The sequence below is a fragment of the Sphaeramia orbicularis genome, unplaced genomic scaffold, assembly GCF_902148855.1.
Source record: "Sphaeramia orbicularis unplaced genomic scaffold, fSphaOr1.1, whole genome shotgun sequence".
NCBI lineage: Eukaryota > Metazoa > Chordata > Actinopteri > Kurtiformes > Apogonidae > Sphaeramia > Sphaeramia orbicularis.
Window position 1 is genome coordinate 136,827 of NW_021941444.1, and position 26,029 is coordinate 162,855.

General features: G+C 41.4%; 1 protein-coding gene across 1 annotated transcript in view; it reads right to left on the minus strand.

Moving 5' to 3' along the window:
• Positions 1 to 26,029, minus strand: part of LOC115415767 (titin-like) — a 108,004-nt gene that overhangs the window by 22,107 nt on the left and 59,868 nt on the right. Inside the window, exons 10-14 of the mRNA XM_030129410.1 lie at positions 21,186 to 21,379; positions 18,737 to 18,792; positions 6,843 to 8,901; positions 5,580 to 6,779; positions 3,058 to 3,728 (exon numbers count right to left, since the gene is read on the minus strand). Of these exons, the coding sequence (XP_029985270.1) occupies positions 3,058 to 3,728; positions 5,580 to 6,779; positions 6,843 to 8,901; positions 18,737 to 18,792; positions 21,186 to 21,379 (4,180 nt within the window). The remainder of the gene's footprint in view (positions 1 to 3,057; positions 3,729 to 5,579; positions 6,780 to 6,842; positions 8,902 to 18,736; positions 18,793 to 21,185; positions 21,380 to 26,029) is intronic.

A 26,029-nucleotide genomic window follows, 5' to 3' on the forward strand; every position in this document is an offset into this window, starting at 1 on the left:
CTCAATGAATTTCATCCTTTGGGGGGGGGGGGGGGGGGGACGTGACAAAATCCATGGGGCCCAACATTTGTGTGTGTGTGTGTGCGGGGGGGCATAGAACAGTGGAGGGGGGCCAGTGGACACAGGTTAGAAGGAGTGAACATCTGGTGTAAGATCTGCTGAATAATCGAGGAATAGAAGCTGGAGTCGGACCAGGAAAGGATGGAAAGTTTTACACCAGCACCAGTTAAGTTAGTTATGTTAGTGAAATTAGTTAAGTTAGTTAAGCTAGCTATGTTAGTTAAGTTAGTTCTGTTAGTTCAGTTAGTTATGTTGGTTAAATTAGTTAAGTTAGTTAAGCTAGCTATGTTAGTTAAGTTAGTTATGTTAGTAAAGTTAGTTCTGTTAGTTATGTTAGTTAAATTAGTTAAGTTAGTTAAGCTAGCTATGTTAGTTAAGTTAGTTATGTTAGTAAAGTTAGTTATGTTAGTTAAGTTAGTTATGTTAGTAAAGTTAGTTAAGTTAGTTATGTTAGTAAAGTTAGTAAAGTTAGTTATGTTAGTTATGTTAGTAAAGTTAGTTAAGTTAGTTATGTTAGTAAAGTTAGTAAAGTTAGTTATGTTAGTAAAGTTAGTTATGTTAGTTATGTTAGTAAAGTTAGTTATGTTAGTTAAGTTAGTTATGTTAGTAAAGTTAGTTAAGTTAGTTGTGTTAGTTAAGTTAGTTATGTTAGTAAAGTTAGTTATGTTAGGTATGTTAGTTAAGTTAGTTATGTTAGTAAAGTTAGTTAAGTTAGTTAAGTTAGTTATGTTAGTAAAGTTGGTAAAGTTAGTTATGTTAGTTATGTTAGTAAAGTTAGTTAAGTTAGTTATGTTAGTAAAGTTAGTAAAGTTAGTTATGTTAGTTATGTTAGTTAGTAAAGTTAGTTATGTTAGTTAAGTTAGTTATGTTAGTAAAGTTAGTTAAGTTAGTTGTGTTAGTTAAGTTAGTTATGTTAGTAAAGTTAGTTATGTTAGGTATGTTAGTTAAGTTAGTTATGTTAGTAAAGTTAGTTAAGTTAGTTGTGTTAGTTAAGTTAGTTATGTTAGGTATGTTAGTTAAGTTAGTTATGTTAGTAAAGTTAGTTAAGTTAGTAAAGTCAGTTAAGTTAGTTATGTTAGTAAAGTTAGTTATGTTAGATATGTTAGTTAAGTTAGTAAAGTTAGTTATGTTAGTAAAGACAGTTAAGTTAGTTATGTTAGTAAAGTTAGTTATGTTAGTTATGCTAGTAAAGTTAGTTATGTTAGTAAAGTTAGTTATGTTAGTTAAGTTAGTTATGTTAAATTAGTTATGTTAGTTATGTTAGTAAAGTTAGTTATGTTAGTTATGCTAGTAAAGTTAGTTATGTTGGTTAAGTTAGTTAAGTCAGTTATTTTAAGTTAGTTATGTTAGTAAAGTTAGTTATGTTAGTTATGTTAGTAAAGTTAGTTCTGTTAGTTATGCTAGTAAAGTTAGTTAAGTTAGTTATGTTAGTAAAGTTAGTAAAGTTAGTTATGTTAGTTAAGTTAGTTAAGTCAGTTATGTTAGGTATGTTAGTTAAGTTAGTTATGTTAGTAAAGTTAGTTATGTTAGTTATGTTAGTAAAGTTAGTTAAGTTAGTTATGTTAGTAAAGTTAGTTAAGTTAGTTATGTTAGTTAAGTTAGTTAAGTCAGTTATGTTAAGTTAGTTATGCTAGTAAAGTTAGTTAAGTTAGTTATGTTAGTAAAGTTAGTTAAGTTAGTTATGTTAGTAAAGTTAGTTAAGTTAGTTATGTTAGTAAAGTTAGTTATGTTAGTTAAGTTAGTTAAGTCAGTTATGTTAAGTTAGTTATGTTAGTAAAGTTAGTTAAGTTAGTTATGTTAGGTATGTTAGTTAAGTTAGTTATGTTAGTAAAGTTAGTTAAGTTAGTTATGTTAGTTAAGTTAGTTAAGTCAGTTGTTAAGTTAGTTATGTTAGTAAAGTTAGTTATGTTAGTAAAGTTAGTTAAGTTAGTTATGTTAGGTATGTTAGTTAAGTTAGTTATGTTAGTAAAGTTAGTTATGTTAGTAAAGTTAGTTCTGTTAGTTATGGACTGCAACCCCACATGTATAACCCCCCCACCACCACCACCCTCTGTTTATTTGACAAATCACACCCTGGATAAAAGGATGTCATCTGATGGGATGTTCACTGACTTTACTTTCTGAGGCGTGTGGGTATTTCATGTTCACTGATAATGACACATTTTCTAATCGAGTCGGTGTTTTATTTCATGTTCACTGATAATGACACATTTTCTAATCGAGTCGGTGTTTTATTTCATGTTCACTGATAATGACACATTTTCTAATCGAGTCGGTGTTTTATTTCATGTTCACTGATAATGACACATTTTCTAATCGAGTCGGTGTTTTATTTCATGTTCACTGATAATGACACATTTTCTAATCGAGTCGGTGTTTTATTTCATGTTCACTGATAATGACACATTTTCTAATCGAGTCGGTGTTTTATTTCATGTTCTCTTCATTTTCTACGTCGGTTAACCAACAGTGCTTGATGACACATGATATTTTTGAGTCCAGCAACAAATTCATAGAGTATTTACAGACACTATGAAACTTCTGTCAGTTTGACTTGATGAATGTCAGTTGCTTGGGTGGGGTCTCCTCAAAAATGACCATGAATTTGTGTAATTTCACCTTTAACAGACACTGAGCCGCTGTTATTTACAGTCTATTCTAACCTTTGGACCATAAACCTGTAGAGAATAAACCAACAGTCGCCTTTCTACACCAAACCTTTCACAAATGTTTTAGTCTTTGCATCAACTGAAATCTTTTTCTTAGTAGTCCTTCTAGGTTCAACTGGACTTGTTTCGCTCTTTTGAAAGTGTTTCGGCTCTCGTCAGAGTCTTCTTCAGAGACTTCCAAGAGACAAAAGGTTTTCAAAAGAGCCAAACATGTCCGGTTGAACCTAGAAGAACTACCGAGCAGAACGAACCTGACGCTACACGGTTGAAATCATTGGTTGCAGATACAGATCGGAGCGTCTCCATTGGACGATCTTTCAGTACTCACCACGTCGAGGAAGGTGTTCTCCAGGGTTCTGTACTCCGACGACGTCTTGTTGAAAAGGTCGTCTGAGAAGTTCATGTTGGTGACACGCAGACTGAAGAAGACCACCAGCTCCCTGCCCTGGGGCGCCGTGGTCATGTAGGGCGTCGTCACATACTTCAGTGGAGGCGGGGCCGTGACGCTGACGCCGGTGGTTGTTTCCTCGACCGCCGACTGGAGGCCACTCCCCTCGTCCACCGGCAACTCGGTCGCCTCCGTCGGCGCCACATCAGTGTGGTCCAGCTCCACTGCCAAGTCCTGTACACCTCCTACGATGACGTCTTCGGCTGTAAATGGTGGGTCGGTTCGGCTCGGAGCTCCGTCCTCCACCGTCTCATCTAAATCTTCGTCGATAATGATGACGGACGGCTCCGTTTCCATCTCATCCTCCAAAGAAGCTGGACCAGATTCCTCTGCGACCTCGAACAGTCCAGTGTCTATGGTCGGCCTGGGTGAAGCCACTTCAGATACGTCGAATGAAGTTGCCGGGGGCGTAGGGAAGAAATGGGAAACTGGTCCGACCGTTACTCTGGCGTCTTTTCCAGGGGATGAATCACTTTCTGGTGTTTCCTCTGACAAGTGGTCTCCGTCTTCCGTGGCCTCGGGTCGGTCTTCCTTCTCTGGAGCTGTGGCTTCTTTAAAATGTCAGGAAAAGAAGCTGAATTACAATGAGTTCACACAAAGGATTTCCACAAATTACAAAAACCAATCTGCTGATTCAACCACACACAGAAGTCCTTGGCGGTGGGGTTCCTGAGGTTAACGAAATCTAGGGCTAGAACTAGAGCTGAAAAGTTAATGTGGTTCAGTCAGGGTTTTCCTACTGCAGCACATCAGCTGTCTAAATGACTTTTCCCTGTAGGTCGTCTATACTTATGTCTAAGTTTTTTAGTTTATTCACTTACTTTTCCAGATGTTTGTACACATATGGTGACAAGAATGAGCCAAAATGATGTGAAAGCCTGTACTTTTCATTTACAAACGTAGCAGTTTCTTATGGGAGGATCCACCAGTGTCTAAGACTATGAACAGACTTCACTGTGAGTGAAATGAATGTTACCAACTTAAGGATATTAGTAAAAAACAGCATAAAAAAAAAAACCCTTAAAAGAGAGCGAGAGAATGAACTTCAGCCATCTTAAACCCTCTTACTGAAATACAATAACCATATAAAAACTACACTGATAAATGCTAACTTATAGGTCAAATCAAGTAGAAATCCTTTAGAGGCTCTAGTTTAAGGGTCTATATGTAGTATTTATACTTTGAAATATGAAAAAATGACCTAAAATTATCCTCAGTCTTTAGAATAATGATCTGTGAAGTTCTGCCATATATGCCAACGTACTGGACTGTAGATATGAAGTGAATTTATTTCCAGTGACAGATGTGGATATTTATGTGAGCACTACAAACTAAAACTACTTATTGATTTAATTCAGGGTTCTAAACTCCTGTTCTTTCAAGTTCCACATTCAGTCTGATCTGATCTGCAGTGGACCCAACCAGGAAAATAAGAACAGAAGAACCCAGAAAGAATGACAACTGACAATTTATGTCTGTGTTTGAGTGAAAAAACCCCATTAAACTATGAAAATATTTACTTTTATAAACTATCCAAACAAAAAAGATGTGAATAACCTGAAAATAATTAAATTTCTTCAGTAAAATCAGTGTAATTTTCTCAGTCTTCTTCCTCCACTTCTCATTAGTCCATGTGCATTCTGGATCAGATCTCCAAAGACACTAAACACTGAGGAACAGGAAGAAAAGAGTTCAAACTGGACTGAATTTAATACAGACATTTCAGGTTGGACACATTTGTTCAGGTTAGTCACATTTTATTGGTACAGGAGAGTTTGGAAATGGAAAGAGTTTCACAATTTAATGTGATTTTTTGCACTAAAACAAAGACAAACATTTGTAGTTGTCCTTATTTACAGACATAATGGAATATTATTTTTCCATCAAACCCAGCAGTAAATCTGCAGTTATTCTTTTTGTGGGTTCTTCTGCTGTTATTATTGGACTGTAGATCAGATTGGTCTGGATGTGGAACCCACACTAACATGAGTTCCACAGCCTGGACTGTGGAGTTTAGACACTCTGTAAATTCATCCCAGGGGTGGGACTGGAACCTTTGGGGGGTGCATGTTTGACAGCCCTGGTTTAACTTGTTAAACTTGGAGGTTTCCAAACTAATGCCTAATTTTCAGATTGAATCTACTCTTTCATTCTGAGTTAATATTCTTCATATAATCCATAAAGTCGGTCTGATTATCAGAACATATGTTCCCTTTGGCGCCGTATGTGTCTCAATAACTTCAGCGCTTGGAAATTAATTAACGGTGTTTCATGTCTGCTTCCTTTCACACATTTATGACCCACCTGCATAAAACACATCGTTAATATGTCAGAGGACGTTCTATTAACATGATCTAATGCTTCTAATCTGATTTGAATCTCATTTGATGGCGGTTCCTCACCTGGAGCACCAGACGTGGTTTCCACCTCTAGATCACTCAGGGCAGTTTCTGACGTGGTGTCACTTCCAACGTCACCTTCTTCTGGTACGTCCACGCCGTCACTGTCCTCCAGGATGTAAAGGTCATTGATGACGGGCTTCTCCTGAACGGGTGTCTCTGGAGAACGCTGGATGTCTATTGGTACGACGGGGAGGTTGTCTTCAAATGGGCGGTACTGGTCCGGTCCAACAGGCTGAAGAAAGTCTGACTCTTCAACAACCTGAAGAGTGTCTTCTCCAAAGTAAAGGGTGTCCCTCCCATCCAGTGGACGAAGGATTTTAATGGATTCTGCTGGCGGTTCAGTAACAGCTGCCTCGGGTTCTGGTTCTGGCTCAGCTATTTCTTTGTCTGGTGTGGGTTCTGGCTCTAAAATCCCCGGTAGATCTTCTGCTGGTGGTAAAACTTCAGCCACACTTTTGTCTGGTTGTAGTTCAGATTTATCTACTAAATCCTCTGATTCTGAAGGATGTTCTGGTTCTGAAATGTCCACTGGCTCCTCCTCTGGCAGTAGAACCACCACTATTTCTCCTTCCGGTTTAAGATCTACAACTTCTTCCTCTTCTGGTTCTGGTGGAAGTTCTGGTTCTGAAATGTCCTGTGGTTTTGAAGGAATTTCTGGTTCTGAAATGTCCTCTGGTTCCTCCTCTGGCAATGGAACCACCACTACTTCTCCTTCTGGTTTAAGATCTGTAATTACTTCCTCTTCTGGTTTTGAAGAAAGTTCTGGTTCTAAAATGTCCTCTGGTTCCTCCTCTAGCAGTGGAACCACCACTACTTCTCCTTCTGGTTTAAGATCTGTAATTACTTCCTCTTCTGGTTTTGAAGGAATTTCTGGTTCTGAAATGTCCTCTGGTTCCTCCTCTGGCAATGGAACCACCAGTACTTCTCCTTCTGGTTTAAGATCTGTAATTACTTCCTCTTCTGGTTTTGAAGAAAGTTCTGGTTCTAAAATGTCCTCTGGTTCCACCTCTGGCAGTGGAACCACCACTACTTCCTCTTCAGGTTTAAGATCCACAAGTACTTCCTCTTCTGGTTCTTGTGGAAGTTCTGGTTCTGAAATGTCCTCTGGTTTTGAAGGAAGTTCTGGTTCTAAAATGTTATCTGGTTCCTCCTCTGGCAGTGGAACCACCACTAACTCTCCTTCTGGTTTGAGATCCACAAGTACTTCCTCTTTTGGTTCTGATGGGAGTTCCAGTTCTTCTTCCTCAGGTCCTAGAACCACCACTACTTCCTCTTTTGGTTCTGATGGGAGTTCCGGTTCTGCAATGTCCACAGGTTCTTCCTCAGGTCCTAGAACCACCACTACTTCTCCTTCTGGTTTAACATCTTCAACAATATCCTCCCCTGGTTCTTGTGGAAGATGTTCCAAAACATTCTCTGGTTCTGGTTCTGAGACGTCCACTGGTTCCTCCTCAGGCATTGGTAGTATTACTACCTCTTCTTCTGGTTTAACACCCTCAACTACACCCTCCTCTGGTTCTGGTTCTGGAGACACCTCAATGACAAACACTTCACTGGGTTCTACGTCTTTACCCAGATCCTGCTCCATTTCCACATCTTCAACAACCTTGACCCCAGTTTTTGTCACTTCAGGCACTGGTGGTTCTGGTTCTACAATCTCTACTGCTTCATCTGGTTCTGCATCCTTACCCAGATCCTGCTCTGGTTTTGGAGCTTCCACTACCTCAGTCTCAGTTTCTATCACTTCAAGTATTGGAGTTCCTGGTTCTGGTTTTAGTTCTGGAGGCAACACCTCCACCTCTACAACCTCTACCTCTTGGTCTGGCTCTGCTTTTGAATCCTCACCTACCTCACCTCCAGCTCCTATAACTTCAGGTTCTGGCACTTCTGGTTCTGGTTTAAGTTCTGCTGTGTCAACAACACCCTCGTCTTCTGAAGGAGATTCAACCTGAATTACTTCTGGTTCAGGAATCTTTGCCTCCTCTTCCTTTTGTGATTCTACAACTTCATCCTCAAGTTTTGGTACCACAACAATCTCTTCTTCAACCGGTTTGACGTATATCGTGTCCTCAACTTCCTCTGCTTCCAGAACTGCTTCTTCAGATCTGGCAGGTTCAACTACTTTCTCCTCTTCTTCTTCTGAAACGTCCACCAAAACCCCACCTTCCTCCGGTTCAGGACCAACTTCTGAAATGACCAAACCTCCATCTTCCTCTGGAACTACTTCAGAACCCTCAAAAATTTTAATGTCAGTCTCTGGTGATGGATACAACACCTCAAATATACCCTGTTCTAGTTCTTCAACCTCTTCTGTAGGAGCAACTATTTCTTCTTTTGGTTCCGAAGCTGGCTCCGTTTCCTTCAAAACCTTAACTTCGCTTGATTCTGGCTTTGATTCTGGTGGTGGTGGTGCTTCAGAAACTTCCATGACTTCAAGCTCCTCATCTTTTTCCTCTGGCTCTGCAGCCACCACCTCCTCCTCACTTTCTTCAAGTACTTCTGGTACAAAAACTTCAATTTGCTCAGGTGTTGGCTCTAAAATCTCAAGTACGTCAAGGTCTTTTTCAGGTTCTAGAGGTTCAACTTCAGCTTCTAGGTCTGAAGTTTCCTCTTTGTCTGTTACCATTGATACCCCAGGGTCATGAACCTCAGGGAGTACCAGATGGACCTCCTCCTCCTCCTCCTCATCTGGGAGGGCGTTCACTGCTTCATCTTGTTTGAGGACTGTGATTGGCTGAGTGGGCGGCTGTTCTGTGGTGTCTGCCAGCGTTGTGAACTCCTCTTCTGCGGGGGCTGGGGTTAATACCATCTGTGTGGTCGCTAGAAGCTGAACAATATTCAAACTGGCATCGTCTTTGTCGACAGGACTCCGGTCTTCCTCAGGTAACAGGTTTGGAGACAGACTGATGTATGGAGCATCCGTCTCCAGCTCGATTATCGTGGGAGGCGTCAGGACGTAGTCTCTCACAAGTTCTCCCGTTTCGCTATGATGAATGGTTTCAATCTTATGCGAAAAGATCAGCAGTTCTTCTTCCTCCTCCTCTTGATTTGACGGCTCGGGCTGACTCTCAGAAATTGCCTCTGACTCATCGGTAATGTCGTCTGGGACCGGGGGCTGATCGCCGCCCTCCCCCGGCTCCACAATCACCGCCGCCAACCCATCATCACTGTCGTCGTCATCCGGGACCGCCGTGGGATCCAGCAGGGTCACCAGGGCGTTCTCTTTCTCCAAGGGGGTGAGGGGGACCACCAGCCGGGGTTTATCCACCTCCGGCTCCTCGGTGACGACCTCAAACTCGTTGTGCGAGTCAGGCTCACTGGACTGGGATGAAACGAACAGAGGAGATAAAGAAGGATGTTATTACAAACTGAACTCCAGCAATGAAGTCATTTCATGGACGAGGCTCAGGGTTTTTAATGATTGTGTCCAAGGTTATTATTGTTTACGAAAACTAACCAAATGACCAAAACTAGAACTGTAAAAACATGTTCGTTAACTGAAATAAATAAAACTATAATTAAAAGAAAAAAACATAACTAACTGAAACTGTATTGTGTGTTTACTAAAGCTAACTAAAACAGATACAAATTCTGGATCCAATTCCCTTGGTTTTGGTCTTTGTCAATGTCAGATTGATGTTAAATGGATTTCTTTGTCTCTCTCAGTTTTCTGTGCTGTCTCCATACGACACTTTTTGCTCCGTCACTTGTGTTCACTTGTGGTTTCCAGTCGTCTTCTGGTCCCCACTCTACCTGGAAACATGGAGACTAAAGCAGCAGAGTCCTGTCTGGGATTGATTTGAATAGGAGCACAGAGAAGAAGAGAAAAGAGACCACTGAACTACAACTGAACTACAACTGAACTACAACTAAACTACAACTGAACTACAACTGAACTACAACTAAACTACAACTAAACTGAACTACAACTGAACTACAACTGAACTACAACTAAACTGAACTACAACTGAACTACAACTGAACTAAAAACTAAACTACAACTAAACTACAACTGAACTACAACTGAACTACAACTAAACTACAACTGAACTACAACTGAACTACAACTGAACTACAACTGAACTAAAAACTAAACTACAACTAAACTACAACTAAACTACAACTGAACTACAACTGAACTACAACTAAACTACAACTGAACTACAACTGAACTACAACTAAACTACAACTGAACTACAACTAAACTACAACTAAACTAAACTACAACTGAACTAAACTAAACCTGAAACTAAACTACAACTAAACTAAACTACAACTAAACTACAACTAAACTAAACTAAACTAAACTAAAACTAAAACTAAACTTCAACTAAAACTAAACTTCAACTAAACTAAAACTAAACTACAACTAAACTAAACTAAACTAAAACTAAACTACAACTAAACTAAACTAAAACAAGACTACAACTAAACTACAACTAAAACTGAAACTAAACTACAACTAAACTAAAACTAAACTACCACTAAAACTAAACTACAACTAAACTAAAACTAAACTACAACTAAACTAAAACTAAACTACAACTAAACTAAACTAAAACTAAACTACCACTAAAACTAAACTACAACTAAACTAAACTACAACTGAACTAAACTAAACCTGAAACTAAACTACAACTAAACTAAACTACAACTAAACTACAACTAAACTAAACTAAAACTAAAACTAAACTTCAACTAAAACTAAACTTCAACTAAACTAAAACTAAACTACAACTAAACTAAACTAAACTAAAACTAAACTACAACTAAACTAAACTAAAACAAGACTACAACTAAACTACAACTAAAACTAAAACTAAACTTCAACTAAACTAAAACTAAACTACAACTAAACTAAACTAAACTAAAACTAAACTACAACTAAACTAAACTAAAACAAGACTACAACTAAACTACAACTAAAACTGAAACTAAACTACAACTAAACTAAAACTAAACTACCACTAAAACTAAACTACAACTAAACTAAAACTAAACTACAACTAAACTAAAACTAAACTACAACTAAACTAAACTAAAACTAAACTACCACTAAAACTAAACTACAACTAAACTAAAACTAAACTACAACTAAACTAAAACTAAACTAAACTAAAACTAAACTAAACTAAACTACCACTAAAACTAAACTACAACTAAACTAAAACTAAACTAAACTAAACTACAACTAAACTAAAACTAAACTACCACTAAAACTAAACTACAACTAAACTAAAACTAAACTACAACTAAACTAAAACTAAACTAAACTACAACTAAACTACAACTAAACTACAACTAAGTGGGGGGGGGCTTAACATCAAATACCACATTAGCCCTGATTTTCTGATGCAACAAGATGTTCTAAACACTCCTGTGGAATTTTTGGGAAACTTCGTCCAAACCCCCCCCCCGGAAGTTCCTTTTCTCCCTCTGTAAATCTGCTCTTTCAGCTCCTCCACTCTTTTGTCCACTTCAGTGTCTAAATCTGTTCATGATGGGACGGTTCATGATCCTGTCAGTGCCAGACTGTATGGACACAGTACTGTGGACTAGGAACAGTCTGATGTCAAAGGTCATGGTGGAGGTCAAAGGTCACCAAAATGACTAGTTTTTTTTTTTTTTTTTTCAAAAATTCATCCCATTCTGACATGTGATCAAATATGTCCTCAGTTGTGTTCCTCTGGTTTCCTGGTGCTGCCCCCCCCCCCTTGGCCCTTTACAGACACAGTACAGACTACAGATTCAAACATGGACAGAACGTTTGAATTTGCCGCCAAGTGCTATCCACTGCACCGCTGTGTCGCCCACAACAGGACAGGTTCATGTACATGTCAGTGCTGTCAAACTGCCGTCTGTTCTGTTTTCATGTCTGTGCAGAAGACATGAGGAAACAGGTGTGTCCAATGTGTCTGGTTGAATGTCAGTGGTTTGTGGTCAGTAGATGTGTTCTGAGGAGAGAACCTGAGCCCAACATTTGGAAGAACCCACATGAACAGCTGAGTTCCATCACATATGCATTTGGACCATTTGGGTGACCTTTGACCTCTAATGTGACCTTTCATAGTTCAAACCACTCTGAACACATGACCTGTGTCCCACAAACACCTGTCAGTTCCAGTATGAGCAGACTGACACATTGTACTTCAGGTTTAAAGCTGACACAAATGCCACTTTGTCAGGGTTGAAAAAGTAATTTTTTTTTTTTTTGGGGGGGGGGGGGGGGGGGGTTGTTGATTTAAAATTTGTTCACATTTTTGTATTCCTCAGACATGGGAGCATTAGAAAATCTGGACTAAAGTTGAATCTGAACATTTTCCTGAAATAAGCCCCCCCCCCCCCCCCTTAAACTAAGCATTTAGAAAAAAATGAAAACTAATAAAAACTATCAAACCTGCTCTAAAAACAAATTAAAACAAACTGAATTAGAGAAAAAAAGTCTAAACTAAACACAACTAAACTATAGTGGAAAATCCAAAACTATTAGACTGTGTCTCTTAAGGAGTAAAGCTGTTCAGATGCAGAACTGTGTCAAAACTGACCTCAAAGGAAGTATCGACACTGATAAACCATGATCAAGGAAACACGATCTGCATGTTCCCGCTCTGTCGGAGTCCTGATGTGAATAATGAAACTAAAAGAAAACTGGGAGTGTGTGGGTTCAGAAAAAACAGAGCTACGAGAATCAAACACAACACTTGAGAGGGTTCATCTTTAACCCCCAAAGACCCAAACAGCCGCCGGCGTCCAACAGCAGCTACAGCTCTACCATCTGGAAGAACTTCTCCACCACTACTCCTATCACGGTGCTTCAATAATTCAGGTGTTACGCAGTTTCTGCACTTGTTTCTGTCAGAAACTCTGTGGTCGACGTAGACACGCGTCATGTTCTGCATCATTAATTCATCAATGAATCACACGTGGTTTGTTCTATTGCTCAGTTAATTTTATCTCATTTATTTATTAAGTTTATTTGATTGGAACAACGCAAATTATATAGTAGAACTTCTGCCTGTTACAAACGAGCTGCAGTAATTGATGATTCACAGAAGGAGATGAGAGCTGTTGGTAGTTTCCATCTGCAGTCCCCAGCAAGGTTCCAATAGTTGAGGATTTCCACCAGAGTTTGATTCAGTTTGGACTTTTTTTCTCTAATTCAGTTTGTTTTAATTCGTTTTTAGAGCAGGATTGATAGTTTTTATTAGCTTTCATTATTTTCTAAATGTTTCGTTGTAGTTTAGTTTAGTTTTAGTTTAGTTGTAGTTTAGTTTTAGTTCAGCTGTAGTTTAGTTGTAGTTTAGTTGTAGTTTGGTTTTAGTTTAGTTTTAGTTTAGTTGTAGTTTAGTTTTAGTTCAGCTGTAGTTTAGTTGTAGTTCAGCTGTAGTTTAGTTGTAGTTTAGTTGTAGTTTGGTTTTAGTTTAGTTTTAGTTTAGTTGTAGTTCAGTTTTAGTTCAGCTGTAGTTTAGTTGTAGTTTAGCTGTAGTTTAGTTGTAGTTTAGTTGTAGTTTGGTTTTAGTTTAGTTTTAGTTCAGTTGTAGTTTAGTTGTAGTTTGGTTTTAGTTTAGTTTTAGTTTAGTTGTAGTTCAGTTTTAGTTCAGTTGTAGTTTAGTTGTAGTTTAGCTGTAGTTTAGTTGTAGTTTAGTTGTAGTTTGGTTTTAGTTTAGTTTTAGTTTAGTTGTAGTTCAGTTTTAGTTCAGTTGTAGTTTAGTTTTAGTTCAGCTGTAGTTTAGTTGTAGTTTAGCTGTAGTTTAGTTGTAGTTTAGTTGTAGTTTGGTTTTAGTTTAGTTTTAGTTTAGTTGTAGTTCAGTTGTAGTTCAGTTGTAGTTTAGTTTTAGTTCAGCTGTAGTTTAGTTGTAGTTTAGCTGTAGTTTAGTTGTAGTTTGGTTTTAGTTTAGTTTTAGTTTAGATGTAGTTCAGTTTTAGTTCAGTTGTAGTTTAGCTGTAGTTTAGTTGTAGTTTGGTTTTAGTTTAGTTGTAGTTCAGTTTTAGTTCAGTTGTAGTTTAGTTGTAGTTTAGCTGTAGTTTAGTTGTAGTTTAGCTGTAGTTTAGTTTTAGTTCAGTTTTAGTTTTAGTTCAGTTGTAGTTTAGTTGTAGTTTAGTTTTAGTTTAGTTGTAGTTTAGCTGTAGTTTCGTTGTACTTTAGCTGTAGTTTAGTTTTAGTTTAGTTGTAGTTTAGTTTTAGTTTAGTTGTAGCTTAGTTTTAGTTTAGTTGTAGTTTAGTTGTAGTTTAGTTGTAGTCTTAGTTTAGCTGTAGTTTAGTTGTAGTTTAGTTTTAGTTGTAGTTTAGTTGTAGTTTAGTTTACTGTAGTTTAGTTGTAGTTTAGTTGTAGTTGTAGTTTGGTTGTAGCTTAGTTTTAGTTTAGTTGTAGTTTTAGTTTAGCTGTAGTTTAGTTGTAGTTTAGTTTTAGTTTAGTTGTAGTTTTAGTTTAGCTGTAGTTTAGTTGTAGTTTAGTTGTAGTTTTAGTTTAGCTGTAGTTTAGTTTTAGTTTAGTTGTAGTTTTAGTTTAGTTGTAATTTAGTTGTAGTTTAGTTGTAGTTTAGTTTAGTTGTAGTTCAGTTGTAGTTTAGTTGTAGTTTAGTTGTAGTTTTAGTTTGTTGTAGTTTAGTTGTAGTTGTAGTTTTAGTTTAGTTGTAATTTAGTTGTAGTTTAGCTGTAGTTTAGTTTTAGTTTAGTTGTAGTTTTAGTTTAGTTGTAGTTCAGTTGTAGTTCAGTTGTAGTTCAGTTGTAGTTCAGTTGTAGTTTAGTTGTAGTTCAGTTGTAGTTTAGTTGTAGTTCAGTTGTAGTTCAGTTGTAGTTCAGTTGTAGTTCAGTTGTAGTTTAGTTGTAGTTCAGTTGTAGTTCAGTTGTAGTTCAGTTGTAGTTCAGTTGTAGTTTAGTTGTAGTTCAGTTGTAGTTCAGTTGTAGTTTCAGTTGTAGTTCAGTTGTAGTTCAGTGGTCTCTTTTCTCTTCTTCTCTGTGCTCCTATTCAAATCAATCCCAGACAGGACTCTGCTGCTTTAGTCTCCATGTTTCCAGGTAGAGTGGGGACCAGAAGACGACTGGAAACCACAAGTGAACACAAGTGACGGAGCAAAAAGTGTCGTATGGAGACAGCACAGAAAACTGAGAGAGACAAAGAAATCCATTTAACATCAATCTGACATTGACAAAGACCAAAACCAAGGGAATTTGATCCAGAATTTGTATCTGTTTTAGTTAGTTTAGTAAACACACAATACAGTTTCAGTTAGTTATGTTTTCTTTTAATTATAGTTTTTATTTATTTCAGTTAACGAACATGTTTTTTTAGTTGTAGTTTTGGTCATTTGGTTCGTTTTCATTAATGATAAGAACCTTGGTTCCTAGTCAGGCTTTTAGGAGAGAGAGAGAGAGAGAGAGGTAAAAAAAACTCATATATTTTGCTAAAGTTTGATCAGTTTTTTATAATAACTTTGTAAATGTCACTGTTTTGATTGGATGCTGTGAACATTCCTGAGCGTTTCCAGGGTCACTACAGATAATAATGATGGTTCACCCTTAGGGCTCCACGGTCACGGCCCCGTGACTCAATCACATGACATATTCAATATGTCATAGCGTCGGAAGTCGGTCACGTAGACCACTGAGGAAACACTCCGACACTTTTTATTTGATGTTGATAGAACAAATACAACCAGAGATATGATGGTTTGAAACCAGAGCAAACAAACCTGGATAAAAGTATGAAAACTAGAAGCACTCGGAGAGCGCAGACCTCCGCCAAGGCTGATCAGTGGCCCCCCCCGTGGGCCCCCCCACCCCCGATCACCACCAAAATTTCATCATTTCTTCCTCATCGCATTTCCAACAAACCCTGAAAATTTCATCCAAATCTGTCCATAACTTTTTGAGTTAAGTTGCACACTAACGGACAGACAGACAAACAGACAAACCCTGGCAAAAACAGGACCTCCTTGGCGGAGGTAATGAGGTGTGGGGGGGGTAGATTTCTGACCACATCTACGACATTTTTTATCCTTTTTCAAAACAGAAAAAACTGGATGAATCTGCAGATTCTAATCCACAGACTGTATTAGCATTACAGATAAGGGTGAGGATGACCCCCACCTGAACTGGGGGGGGTGGGCGCCTTTGTAAAGATCTGCTTTTATGTCAAATATTTGAGTATAGTTTGAATTTATTACAGAGCTGAAACAATCAATTGACTCAAAGTGATCCAAAAAAATCATTCCACCACAGTTCTCCTGAATCACAGCTTTGTTTCCTTCATTTCTCTGCTGTTAAACATTGGTTCCACTGTTGTGTTTCACACGGACACTTATTGTGACGCACAAAGAAGCTTCAATTCAGGAAAATCGACAGAATATTTCCCTTCAATCAATTCAAGTCGATTAATCGAATCGGGAATTTTTGCATTGGCTTCAAGCACCTAATGGATTAATCGTTTCAGCTCTAATTTACTATTTTAATTGTCTATACCTAATATTTGGAACCAATATTCACTTTTAAAGTCTTTGAAAAGGCATCTGTGTGTTATTTATGCAATAAATTATATACATTTTTCAAATCGGATTTTAGATTTTTTGTGTTTTTTGTCCTTTTGTGTTTTTATAGTAGGTTAAAGTGAAAAAATAATAGATGATATAGATGAAAGGTGTCAAACTCATTATAGTTCAGTTCCACATACAGACTAGTATGTTCTAAAGTGGGCCGGACCAGTAAAATAATATAAATAATAGGATACGAACTGATAAATAATGTCAACTCCAGAATTTTTTTCTCTGTTTTTGAGTGAAAAAAGTCAAATTCCAAAATGAAAATGTTTACATCTACGAACCGTACTTGAACATAACATGAACAAATATGAACAACCTGAAAATTCTCAAGAAAAGTCAGTGTAATTTAACAATATTATGTCTTAGTTTGTCATTTATACATATTCAACACAACTTGCAGATCACCGTGGATCTACAAATACACCAAACATTTAGTAACAGGCAGAATACTGGTACAGTTCCACAGACTTCTCTTTCAAAATTTCAGGTTATTCAGATTTTCTGTCGAAGGCTAGTCTGTAAATGTAAACATTTTAGTGTAATTTTACTGTTTTTCACACTGCTCAAAGAGAAAAGTTTGTGGTTTTCATTATTTATAGGTTATTCTGATAGTATTTTACTGGTTCTGACCCACTTTAGGTTGAACTGACCTAAAATGATTGTAACATCCTTGATTGTTCATATCTTCAGTGTAATTCTTGCATTTCACACATTCATCCCGCGGTCGGACTGGACCCTTTGGTGGGTCAGCCTGGACCCTTTGGTGGGTCGGACTGGACCCTTTGGTGGGTCAGCCTGGACCCTTTGGTGGGTCGGACTGGACCCTTTGGTGGGTCGGACTGGACCCTTTGGTGGGTCGGACTGGACCCTTTGGTGAGTCGGACTGGACCCTTTGGTGGGTCAGCCTGGACCCTTTGGTGGGTCGGACTGGACCCTTTGGTGAGTCGGACTGGACCCTTTGGTGGGTCAGCCTGGACCCTTTGGTGGGTCGGACTGGACCCTTTGGTGAGTCGGACTGGACCCTTTGGTGAGTCGGACTGGACCCTTTGGTGGGTCGGACTGGACCCTTTGGTGGGTCAGCCTGGACCCTTTGGTGAGTCGGACTGGACCCTTTGGTGGGTCGGACTGGACCCTTTGGTGGGTCGGACTGGACCCTTTGGTGGGTCAGCCTGGACCCTTTGGTGAGTCGGACTGGACCCTTTGGTGGGTCGGACTGGACCCTTTGGTGAGTCGGACTGGACCCTTTGGTGAGTCAGCCTGGACCCTTTGGTGAGTCGGACTGGACCCTTTGGTGGGTCGGACTGGACCCTTTGGTGGGTCAGCCTGGACCCTTTGGTGGGTCGGACTGGACCCTTTGGTGAGTCGGACTGGACCCTTTGGTGAGTCGGACTGGACCCTTTGGTGGGTCAGCCTGGACCCTTTGGTGGGTCAGACTGGACCCTTTGGTGAGTCGGACTGGACCCTTTGGTGGGTCAGCCTGGACCCTTTGGTGGGTCGGACTGGACCCTTTGGTGAGTCGGACTGGACCCTTTGGTGAGTCAGCCTGGACCCTTTGGTGGGTCGGACTGGACCCTTTGGTGAGTCGGACTGGACCCTTTGGTGGGTCAGCCTGGACCCTTTGGTGGGTCGGACTGGACCCTTTGGTGAGTCGGACTGGACCCTTTGGTGAGTCAGCCTGGACCCTTTGGTGAGTCAGCCTGGACCCTTTGGTGAGTCGGACTGGACCCTTTGGTGGGTCGGACTGGACCCTTTGGTGGGTCAGCCTGGACCCTTTGGTGGGTCGGACTGGACCCTTTGGTGAGTCGGACTGGACCCTTTGGTGAGTCGGACTGGACCCTTTGGTGGGTCAGCCTGGACCCTTTGGTGGGTCGGACTGGACCCTTTGGTGGGTCAGCCTGGACCCTTTGGTGAGTCGGACTGGACCCTTTGGTGGGTCAGCCTGGACCCTTTGGTGGGTCGGACTGGACCCTTTGGTGGGTCAGACTGGACCCTTTGGTGAGTCGGACTGGACCCTTTGGTGGGTCAGCCTGGACCCTTTGGTGGGTCGGACTGGACCCTTTGGTGAGTCGGACTGGACCCTTTGGTGAGTCAGCCTGGACCCTTTGGTGGGTCGGACTGGACCCTTTGGTGGGTCGGACTGGACCCTTTGGTGGGCTGGATTTGGCCCCCGGGACGCATGTTTGACACCTGTGAGACAGATGAAGTTGTGCTGAAAAAAAAAATGAAGACGGCAAAATCCAAAGTACTGAAAAACAGACCAGATGGGCTCAGACCCCTGAGGGTAAACGGCCAAATATTAAAAGTTCTTGGAAAAACAGGTGCAAAAGAATTTGTCCAAAAACACATTTTCTGACACTTTCATTGCTAAACAAACCCTCAAACAAATCTCGGTCTGTTCTAATAGCGGAGTATTTGAGCTCCAGGACAGTGTCCACTGGTTCTGACTCCTCATCATCTACTGTAGATGTGCTTCAGCCGGTTTTTCAGGAGTGTTATTGACATCGTTTTGTAACAGTACGACCGATTGGTTTCAGCGTTCATGTTCAACCGTGACTCAACGCGTAGATATGATTAATTCTCCCAGGTCCGGGTCACACACTTAGTACAAATCCTCTTACCTCATTTACTAGTTCAGCTGAAGAGGTAGATGTCAGCGCTGGTGGGAGGACGGATTCTGTGGGAAAAAGCAACGAAAATACAGTTCATCCAGTGCAGTTGGATCAAATGCCGCTGGTTATTCCTGAATGACTGAGCTTCATTAACCCTTAAAGACCCGAACATCCACAACCATCTACTGATCTGAACTGTGTCACACCTGCTCATCCACTAGTCCGATCAATACATGGAAATAACTGGTGTCAAATACAGTTCATCATCTTTTCATGGTCATCAGATATGACCATATTTGGACGTTCAGAGGCTCTGTAGTTACCGTGGAAACACCGTCATCTCCTACAACATTGATTCACCAGTAAAACCCATGGAGTTGGATCAATGACAGTGGATAAAATGTACAAAAAGTGAATAAAAAAACAACAAAATAGTAAATAATGTGCAAAGAAGCCAAAAATAGAACTAAAAAACTGAATTAAAGCAACAAAATGAACAAAAATTCCTAATAAATCAACAAAATTGGATCAATGCCAGTGGATGGACACACTGGGTTTATATTCTGTAATGACAGATTTTGCAGAAAAAGTCACTTTTTCTTTAGTTTTCTCTGTTTTTGATATATCAACTTTTGAATTTACTGTGAGCTTTAATAAACATCTACATGATCAGTGAATTAAATATAAGAAAATACAGGATTTACAATGAAAAATGCAAAATACCAATGATAGTATTAGAATAAATGGTGATAAATTACTTAAGAAACATTAAATGTAGTGAAAAATGCATTTAAAAGTCCTAGAAAATACCTGTTTATAGTTTCAAAATGTCTGTAGTTTTAGTAAACCCGTCTCTAACTGTGATAATTTCATTTATTTCCACAGCTGTGGGAATTCCAGCCTCTAAACCACTTGTATATTCTCAACCAGTCTTTATTTTCACATTTATTTATCATTGGATTATGTTCAGTTAATGATATATTTTACTGAAAAAAATCACCTTTTCTTCAGTTTTTTCTGTTTCTGATATAATAACCTTTGAATTTACTCTGAGCTTTAATGAACATCTACATGATCCGTGAATTAGATATAGAAAAATGCAAGATTTACACTGAAAAATACAGATGATAATATTAGAATAAATGGTGATAAATTGCTTGGGAAAGACAAAACCCAATCTTTTGGTAGTTGTGACAGTAGTGTTAGTGGGGGTTTAAGGGTTAACCCCACAGACACAGACAGTAGAACACTGAGCATGTGTGACAGTAGTGTTAGTGGGGGTTTAAGGGTTAACCCCACAGACACAGACAGTAGAACACTGAGCATGTGTGACAGTAGTGTTAGTGGGGTTTAAGGGTTAACCCCACAGACACAGACAGTAGAACACTGAGCATGTGTGACAGTAGTGTTAGTGGGGGTTTAAGGGTTAACCCCACAGACACAGACAGTAGAACACTGAGCATGTGTGACAGTAGTGTTAGTGGGGTTTAAGGGTTAACCCCACAGACACAGACAGTAGAACACTGAGCATGTGTGACAGTAGTGTTAGTGGGGGTTTAAGGGTTAACCCCACAGACACAGACAGTACAACACTGAGCATGTGTGACAGTAGTGTTAGTGGGGGTTTAAGGGTTAACCCACAGACACAGACAGTAGAACACTGAGCATGTGTGACAGTAGTGTTAGTGGGGGTTTAAGGGTTAACCCCACAGACACAGACAGTAGAACACTGAGCATGTGTGACAGTAGTGTTAGTGGGGGTTTAAGGGTTAACCCCACAGACACAGACAGTAGAACACTGAGCATGTGTGACAGTAGTGTTAGTGGGGGTTTAAGGGTTAACCCCACAGACACAGACAGTAGAACACTGAGCATGTGTGACAGTAGTGTTAGTGGGGGTTTAAGGGTTAACCCCACAGACACAGACAGTAGAACACTGAGCATGTGTGACAGTAGTGTTAGTGGGGGTTTAAGGGTTAACCCCACAGACACAGACAGTAGAACACTGAGCATGTGTGACAGTAGTGTTAGTGGGGGTTTAAGGGTTAACCCCACAGACACAGACAGTAGAACACTGAGCATGTGTGACAGTAGTGTTAGTGGGGGTTTAAGGGTTAACCCCACAGACACAGACAGTAGAACACTGAGCATGTGTGACAGTAGTGTTAGTGGGGGTTTAAGGGTTAACCCCACAGACACAGACAGTAGAACACTGAGCATGTGTGACAGTAGTGTTAGTGGGGTTTAAGGGTTAACCCCACAGACACAGACAGTAGAACACTGAGCATGTGTGACAGTAGTGTTAGTGGGGGTTTAAGGGTTAACCCCACAGACACAGACAGTAGAACACTGAGCATGTGTGACAGTAGTGTTAGTGGGGGTTTAAGGGTTAACCCCACAGACACAGACAGTACAACACTGAGCATGTGTGACAGAACGTTCCATGCACCTGATGCACCTGCTTCAAAGCTGAGGGAGTTCAGATCGATGGGCAGCGACGCCTCCTCCCTCAGAGCCTTCGTCACCATCTCCCTGAGGCCCCGCTCGGACGAGGGCCGGGGCGAACCGGTCTCTGTCGCAGAATCCTCCGAGTTCATTTCAGGCGAATTAATGTCAAAGACCAGAGAGTAGTGCACGGAGATTCCCCCGGGTCTGAAAAGGAGATTAGATCAGAGTGAGTGAGTGGAGCTGCTGTGTCTGAGTCTGCACCGCAACAGCACGGATCAGCTGATCTACAGAAGCCTCTACATACACACACACACACACACACACACACACACACACACACACACACACACACACACACACCAGGGTTCTGTGGATGGACAGTCCAAACCTCATCTACTGTCCTTCTGTTCCTATGATGGACAGAACACAGTCTAATGTGTCCGTGTCATAAGCTACATTGTGGCAGATGTTAGCGTAGTTCTGCATTAAAGGGGCGCTGAAGGCAGCGTTGGAACAGGCTCATATTAAAGGTGCTGAACAGACTTTGTCTGATCTTAAAAAAACTCTCATTTTTATATGTATGTGTCTGATCGTAGTCTGCAGTTTAAAATGAGAAGATCTTCACCAAAACAGGTTCTTTCCAAATGCTATTTCCATCTTCTCTGGTCGGACCAGACTGGACTGATTTACAGCAGACTTATGTTACCATGACAACAACACACCGACCAGCAGAGTTTAGTAGAAAGAAGTCAGATGAAGGAGTGAGGAGTCAGATGTGTCCTTTGAACTAAATAAAGGGATGAGTTGGATGAGTGGAGTTGTACTGGTGGACACTGGAACTGGAGCAAGGTTACTATCGATAACGAAAACTAACAAAATGACCAAAACTAAAATTGAAAAAACATTTTCATTAACTGAAATAAATAAAAACTATAATGAAAAGAAAAAAATGATAACTGAAACTGTATTGTGTGCTTATAAAACTAACACATATAAATATTCCGTATAGAGTTGCCTTGGTTTTGGTCTTTGTCAGTGTTGATACAGACAGCATGTGGAGGAAAAATCCTTTTTTTGCTGATTCATTCTGTCTGAGCAGTTTGTCTAAACTTTGTACTTGTCATTCTGATGATGCTAGACTTTGTACTTGCTATACTGAACAAATCAATAGAATCTAATCAAAACCAGACACTGTAGGGACATGTGATGGAAGGTGGGTAAACGTGTGCATGACCTGCAGTTTAGAGGCTGAGTGTCCAGGCTTGGTGGACTGGAGCCTTCTGCCCACAGTCAGACTGCACGTGTGGGCTGGTCACTGCTGCGTACTGCTGGTGGTTCACTTCAGTTTGAAACACACAACATGTGGAAATGTGGCCTCAGATCAGCGCTACAACAGAGCTGTAGAAGTCAGGAGGCCCACGGTGAAAGGATGGAAAGTTTCAGTCTCGTGTTCACATAAGTGTTGTGCATGGATCGGACCCCCCCCCCCCCCGCCCCCCCAACCTGCAGTAGTGAATGTATCCATGGTACTGTCCTTATGTTTGTGTGTGTGCTCAGTCAGAGCCGCTCTAACCCCACCCCCAAATTAAGTGTCCACGGTAACCTCACTAATTTCTCTGAATAGGATGGAAGATGAAATATACGAAAAAACTAAAACTATACTAAAACTAAACTAAACTAAAACTAAGCAATCAGAAAAAAAAAAGACAACTAATAAAAACTAGCAATCCTGCTCCAAAAACAAATTAAAACTAGCTGAATTAGAGAAAAAAAAAGTCAAAACTAAATAAAACTAAACTATAATTAAAAATCCAAAACTATTAGAAGCTTGACCTGGAGCTTGACTGGCACAAAGAAACAGAAAACTGAAGGCAGAGTGAACGAGGGCCGACTCAAACTGAAACTGAAGGCAGAGTGAACGAGGGCCGACTCAAACTGAAACTGAAGGCAGAGTGAACAAGGGCCGACTGAAACTGAAACTGAAGGCAGAGTGAACGAGGGCCGACTGAAACTGAAACTGAAGGCAGAGTGAACAAGGGCCGACTGAAACTGAAGGCAGAGTGAACGAGGGCCGACTCAAACTGAACTGAAGGCAGAGTGAACGAGGGCCGACTCAAACTGAAACTGAAGGCAGAGTGACAAAGGGCCACTGAGAACTGAAACTGAAGGCAGAGTGACCAGGGCCGACTGAAACTGAAGGCAGAGTGAACGAGGCCGACTCAAACTGAAACTAAGGCAGAGTGAACAAGGGCCGACTGAAACTGAAGGCAGAGTGAACGAGGGCCGACTCAAACTGAGGGCAGAGTGAACAAGGGCCGACTGAAACTGAAGGCAGAGTGAACGAGGGCCGACTCAAACTGAAACTGAAGGCAGAGTGACCAAGGGCCGACTGAAACTGAAGGCAGAGTGAACGAGGGCCGACTCAAACTGAAACTAAGGCAGAGTGAACAAGGGCCGACTCAAACTGAGGGCAGAGTGAACGAGGGCCGACTCAAACTGAAACTGAAGGCAGAGTGAACGAGGGCCGACTCAAACTGAGGGCAGAGTGAACGAGGGCCGACTCAAACTGAAACTGAAGGCAGAGTGAACGAGGGCCGACTCAAACTGAGGGCAGAGTGAACGAGGGCCGACTCAAACTGAAACTGAAGGCAGAGTGAACGAGGGCCGACTCAAACTGAGGGCAGAGTGAACGAGGGCCGACTCAAACTGAAACTAAGGCAGAGTGAACGAGGGCCGACTCAAACTGAGGGCAGAGTGAACGAGGGCCGACTCAAACTGAAACTGAAGGCAGAGTGAACGAGGGCCGACTCAAACTGAGGGCAGAGTGAACGAGGGCCGACTCAAACTGAAACTAAGGCAGAGTGAACGAGGGCCGACTCAAACTGAGGGCAGAGTGAACGAGGGCCGACTCAAACTGAAACTGAAGGCAGAGTGAACGAGGGCCGACTCAAACTGAGGGCAGAGCTGACGAGGGCCGACTCAAACTGAAACTGAAGGCAGAGTGAACGAGGGCCGACTCAAACTGAAACTAGGCAGAGTGAACGAGGGCCGACTCAAACTGAGGGCAGAAGAGTGAACGAGGGCCGACTCAAACTGAAACTGAAGGCAGAGTGAACGAGGGCCGACTTCAAACTGAGGGCAGAGTGAACGAGGGCCGACTCAAACTGAAACTAAGGCAGAGTGAACGAGGGCCGACTCAAAACTGAGGGCAGAGTGAACGAGGGCCGACTCAAACTGAAACTAAGGCAGAGTGAACGAGGGCCGACTCAAACTGAGGGCAGAGTGAACGAGGGCCGACTCAAACTGAAACTGAAGGCAGAGTGAACGAGGGCCGACTCAAACTGAAACTAAGGCAGAGTGAACAAGGGCCGACTCAACTGAGGGCAGAGTGACGAGGGCCGACTCAAACTGAAACTGAAGGCAGAGTGAACGAGGGCCGACTCAAACTGAGGGCAGAGTGAACGAGGGCCGACTCAAACTGAAACTAAGGCAGAGTGAACGAGGGCCGACTCAAACTGAGGGCAGAGTGAACGAGGGCCGACTCAAACTGAAACTGAAGGCAGAGTGAACGAGGGCCGACTCAAACTGAAACTAAGGCAGAGTGAACGAGGGCCGACTCAAACTGAAACTGAAGGCAGAGTGAACGAGGGCCGACTCAAACTGAAACTAAGGCAGAGTGAACGAGGGCCGACTCAAACTGAGGGAACCCTGAGCACAGACAGACTTAAAGGAATGAACAGAGCACATGGACTCTGCCTCCTCCACCAGGGGCCCAAGAAAACATCACATCTGCAATATACTGCCATGTTTAATTTCACAATACTGTACCGATAGTAGGAGCTAGTGCTCATGGGAAATGGAGTGTGTGTCCCTTAAAAACACCAACCATTCAGACCAAAGGTGTCACTGTAATCCACTATGAAGACACTCTCTGTTCAGCACCTTTAATATGTGACCCTGTACCTGGAACCTGGGGTTAAAGGGTTCATATGTGAACCTGTACCTGGAACCAGGGGTTAAAGGGTTCATATGTGACCCTGTACCTGGAACCAGGGGTTAAAGGGTTCATATGTGACCCTGTACCTGGAACCTGGGGTTAAAGGGTTCATATGTGACCCTGTACCTGGAACCAGGGGTTAAAGGGTTCATATGTGAACCTGTACCTGGAACCTGGGGTTAAAGGGTTCATATGTGACCCTGTACCTGGACTCAGGGGTTAAAGGGTTCATATGTGACCCTGTACCTGGAACCTGGGGTTAAAGGGTTCATATGTGACCCTGTACCTGGACTCAGGGGTTAAAGGGTTCATATGTGACCCTGTACCTGGACTCGGGGGTTAAAGGGTTCATATGTGAACCTGTACCTGGAACCAGGGGTTAAAGGGTTCATATGTGACCCTGTACCTGGAACCAGGGGTTAAAGGGTTCATATGTGACCCTGTACCTGGAACCTGGGGTTAAAGGGTTCATATGTGACCCTGTACCTGGACTCAGGGGTTAAAGGGTTCATATGTGACCCTGTACCTGGACTCAGGGGTTAAAGGGTTCATCTGTGACCCTGTACCTGGAACCTGGGGTTAAAGGGTTCATATGTGACCCTGTACCTGGACTCAGGGGTTAAAGGGTTCATATGTGACCCTGTACCTGGACTCAGGGGTTAAAGGGTTCATATGTGACCCTGTACCTGGACTCGGGGGTTAAAGGGTTCATATGTGACCCTGTACCTGGACTCGGGGGTTAAAGGGTTCATATGTGACCCTGTACCTGGACTCGGGGGTTAAAGGGTTCATATGTGACCCTGTACCTGGAACCTGGGGTTAAAGGGTTCATATGTGACCCTGTACCTGGAACCTGG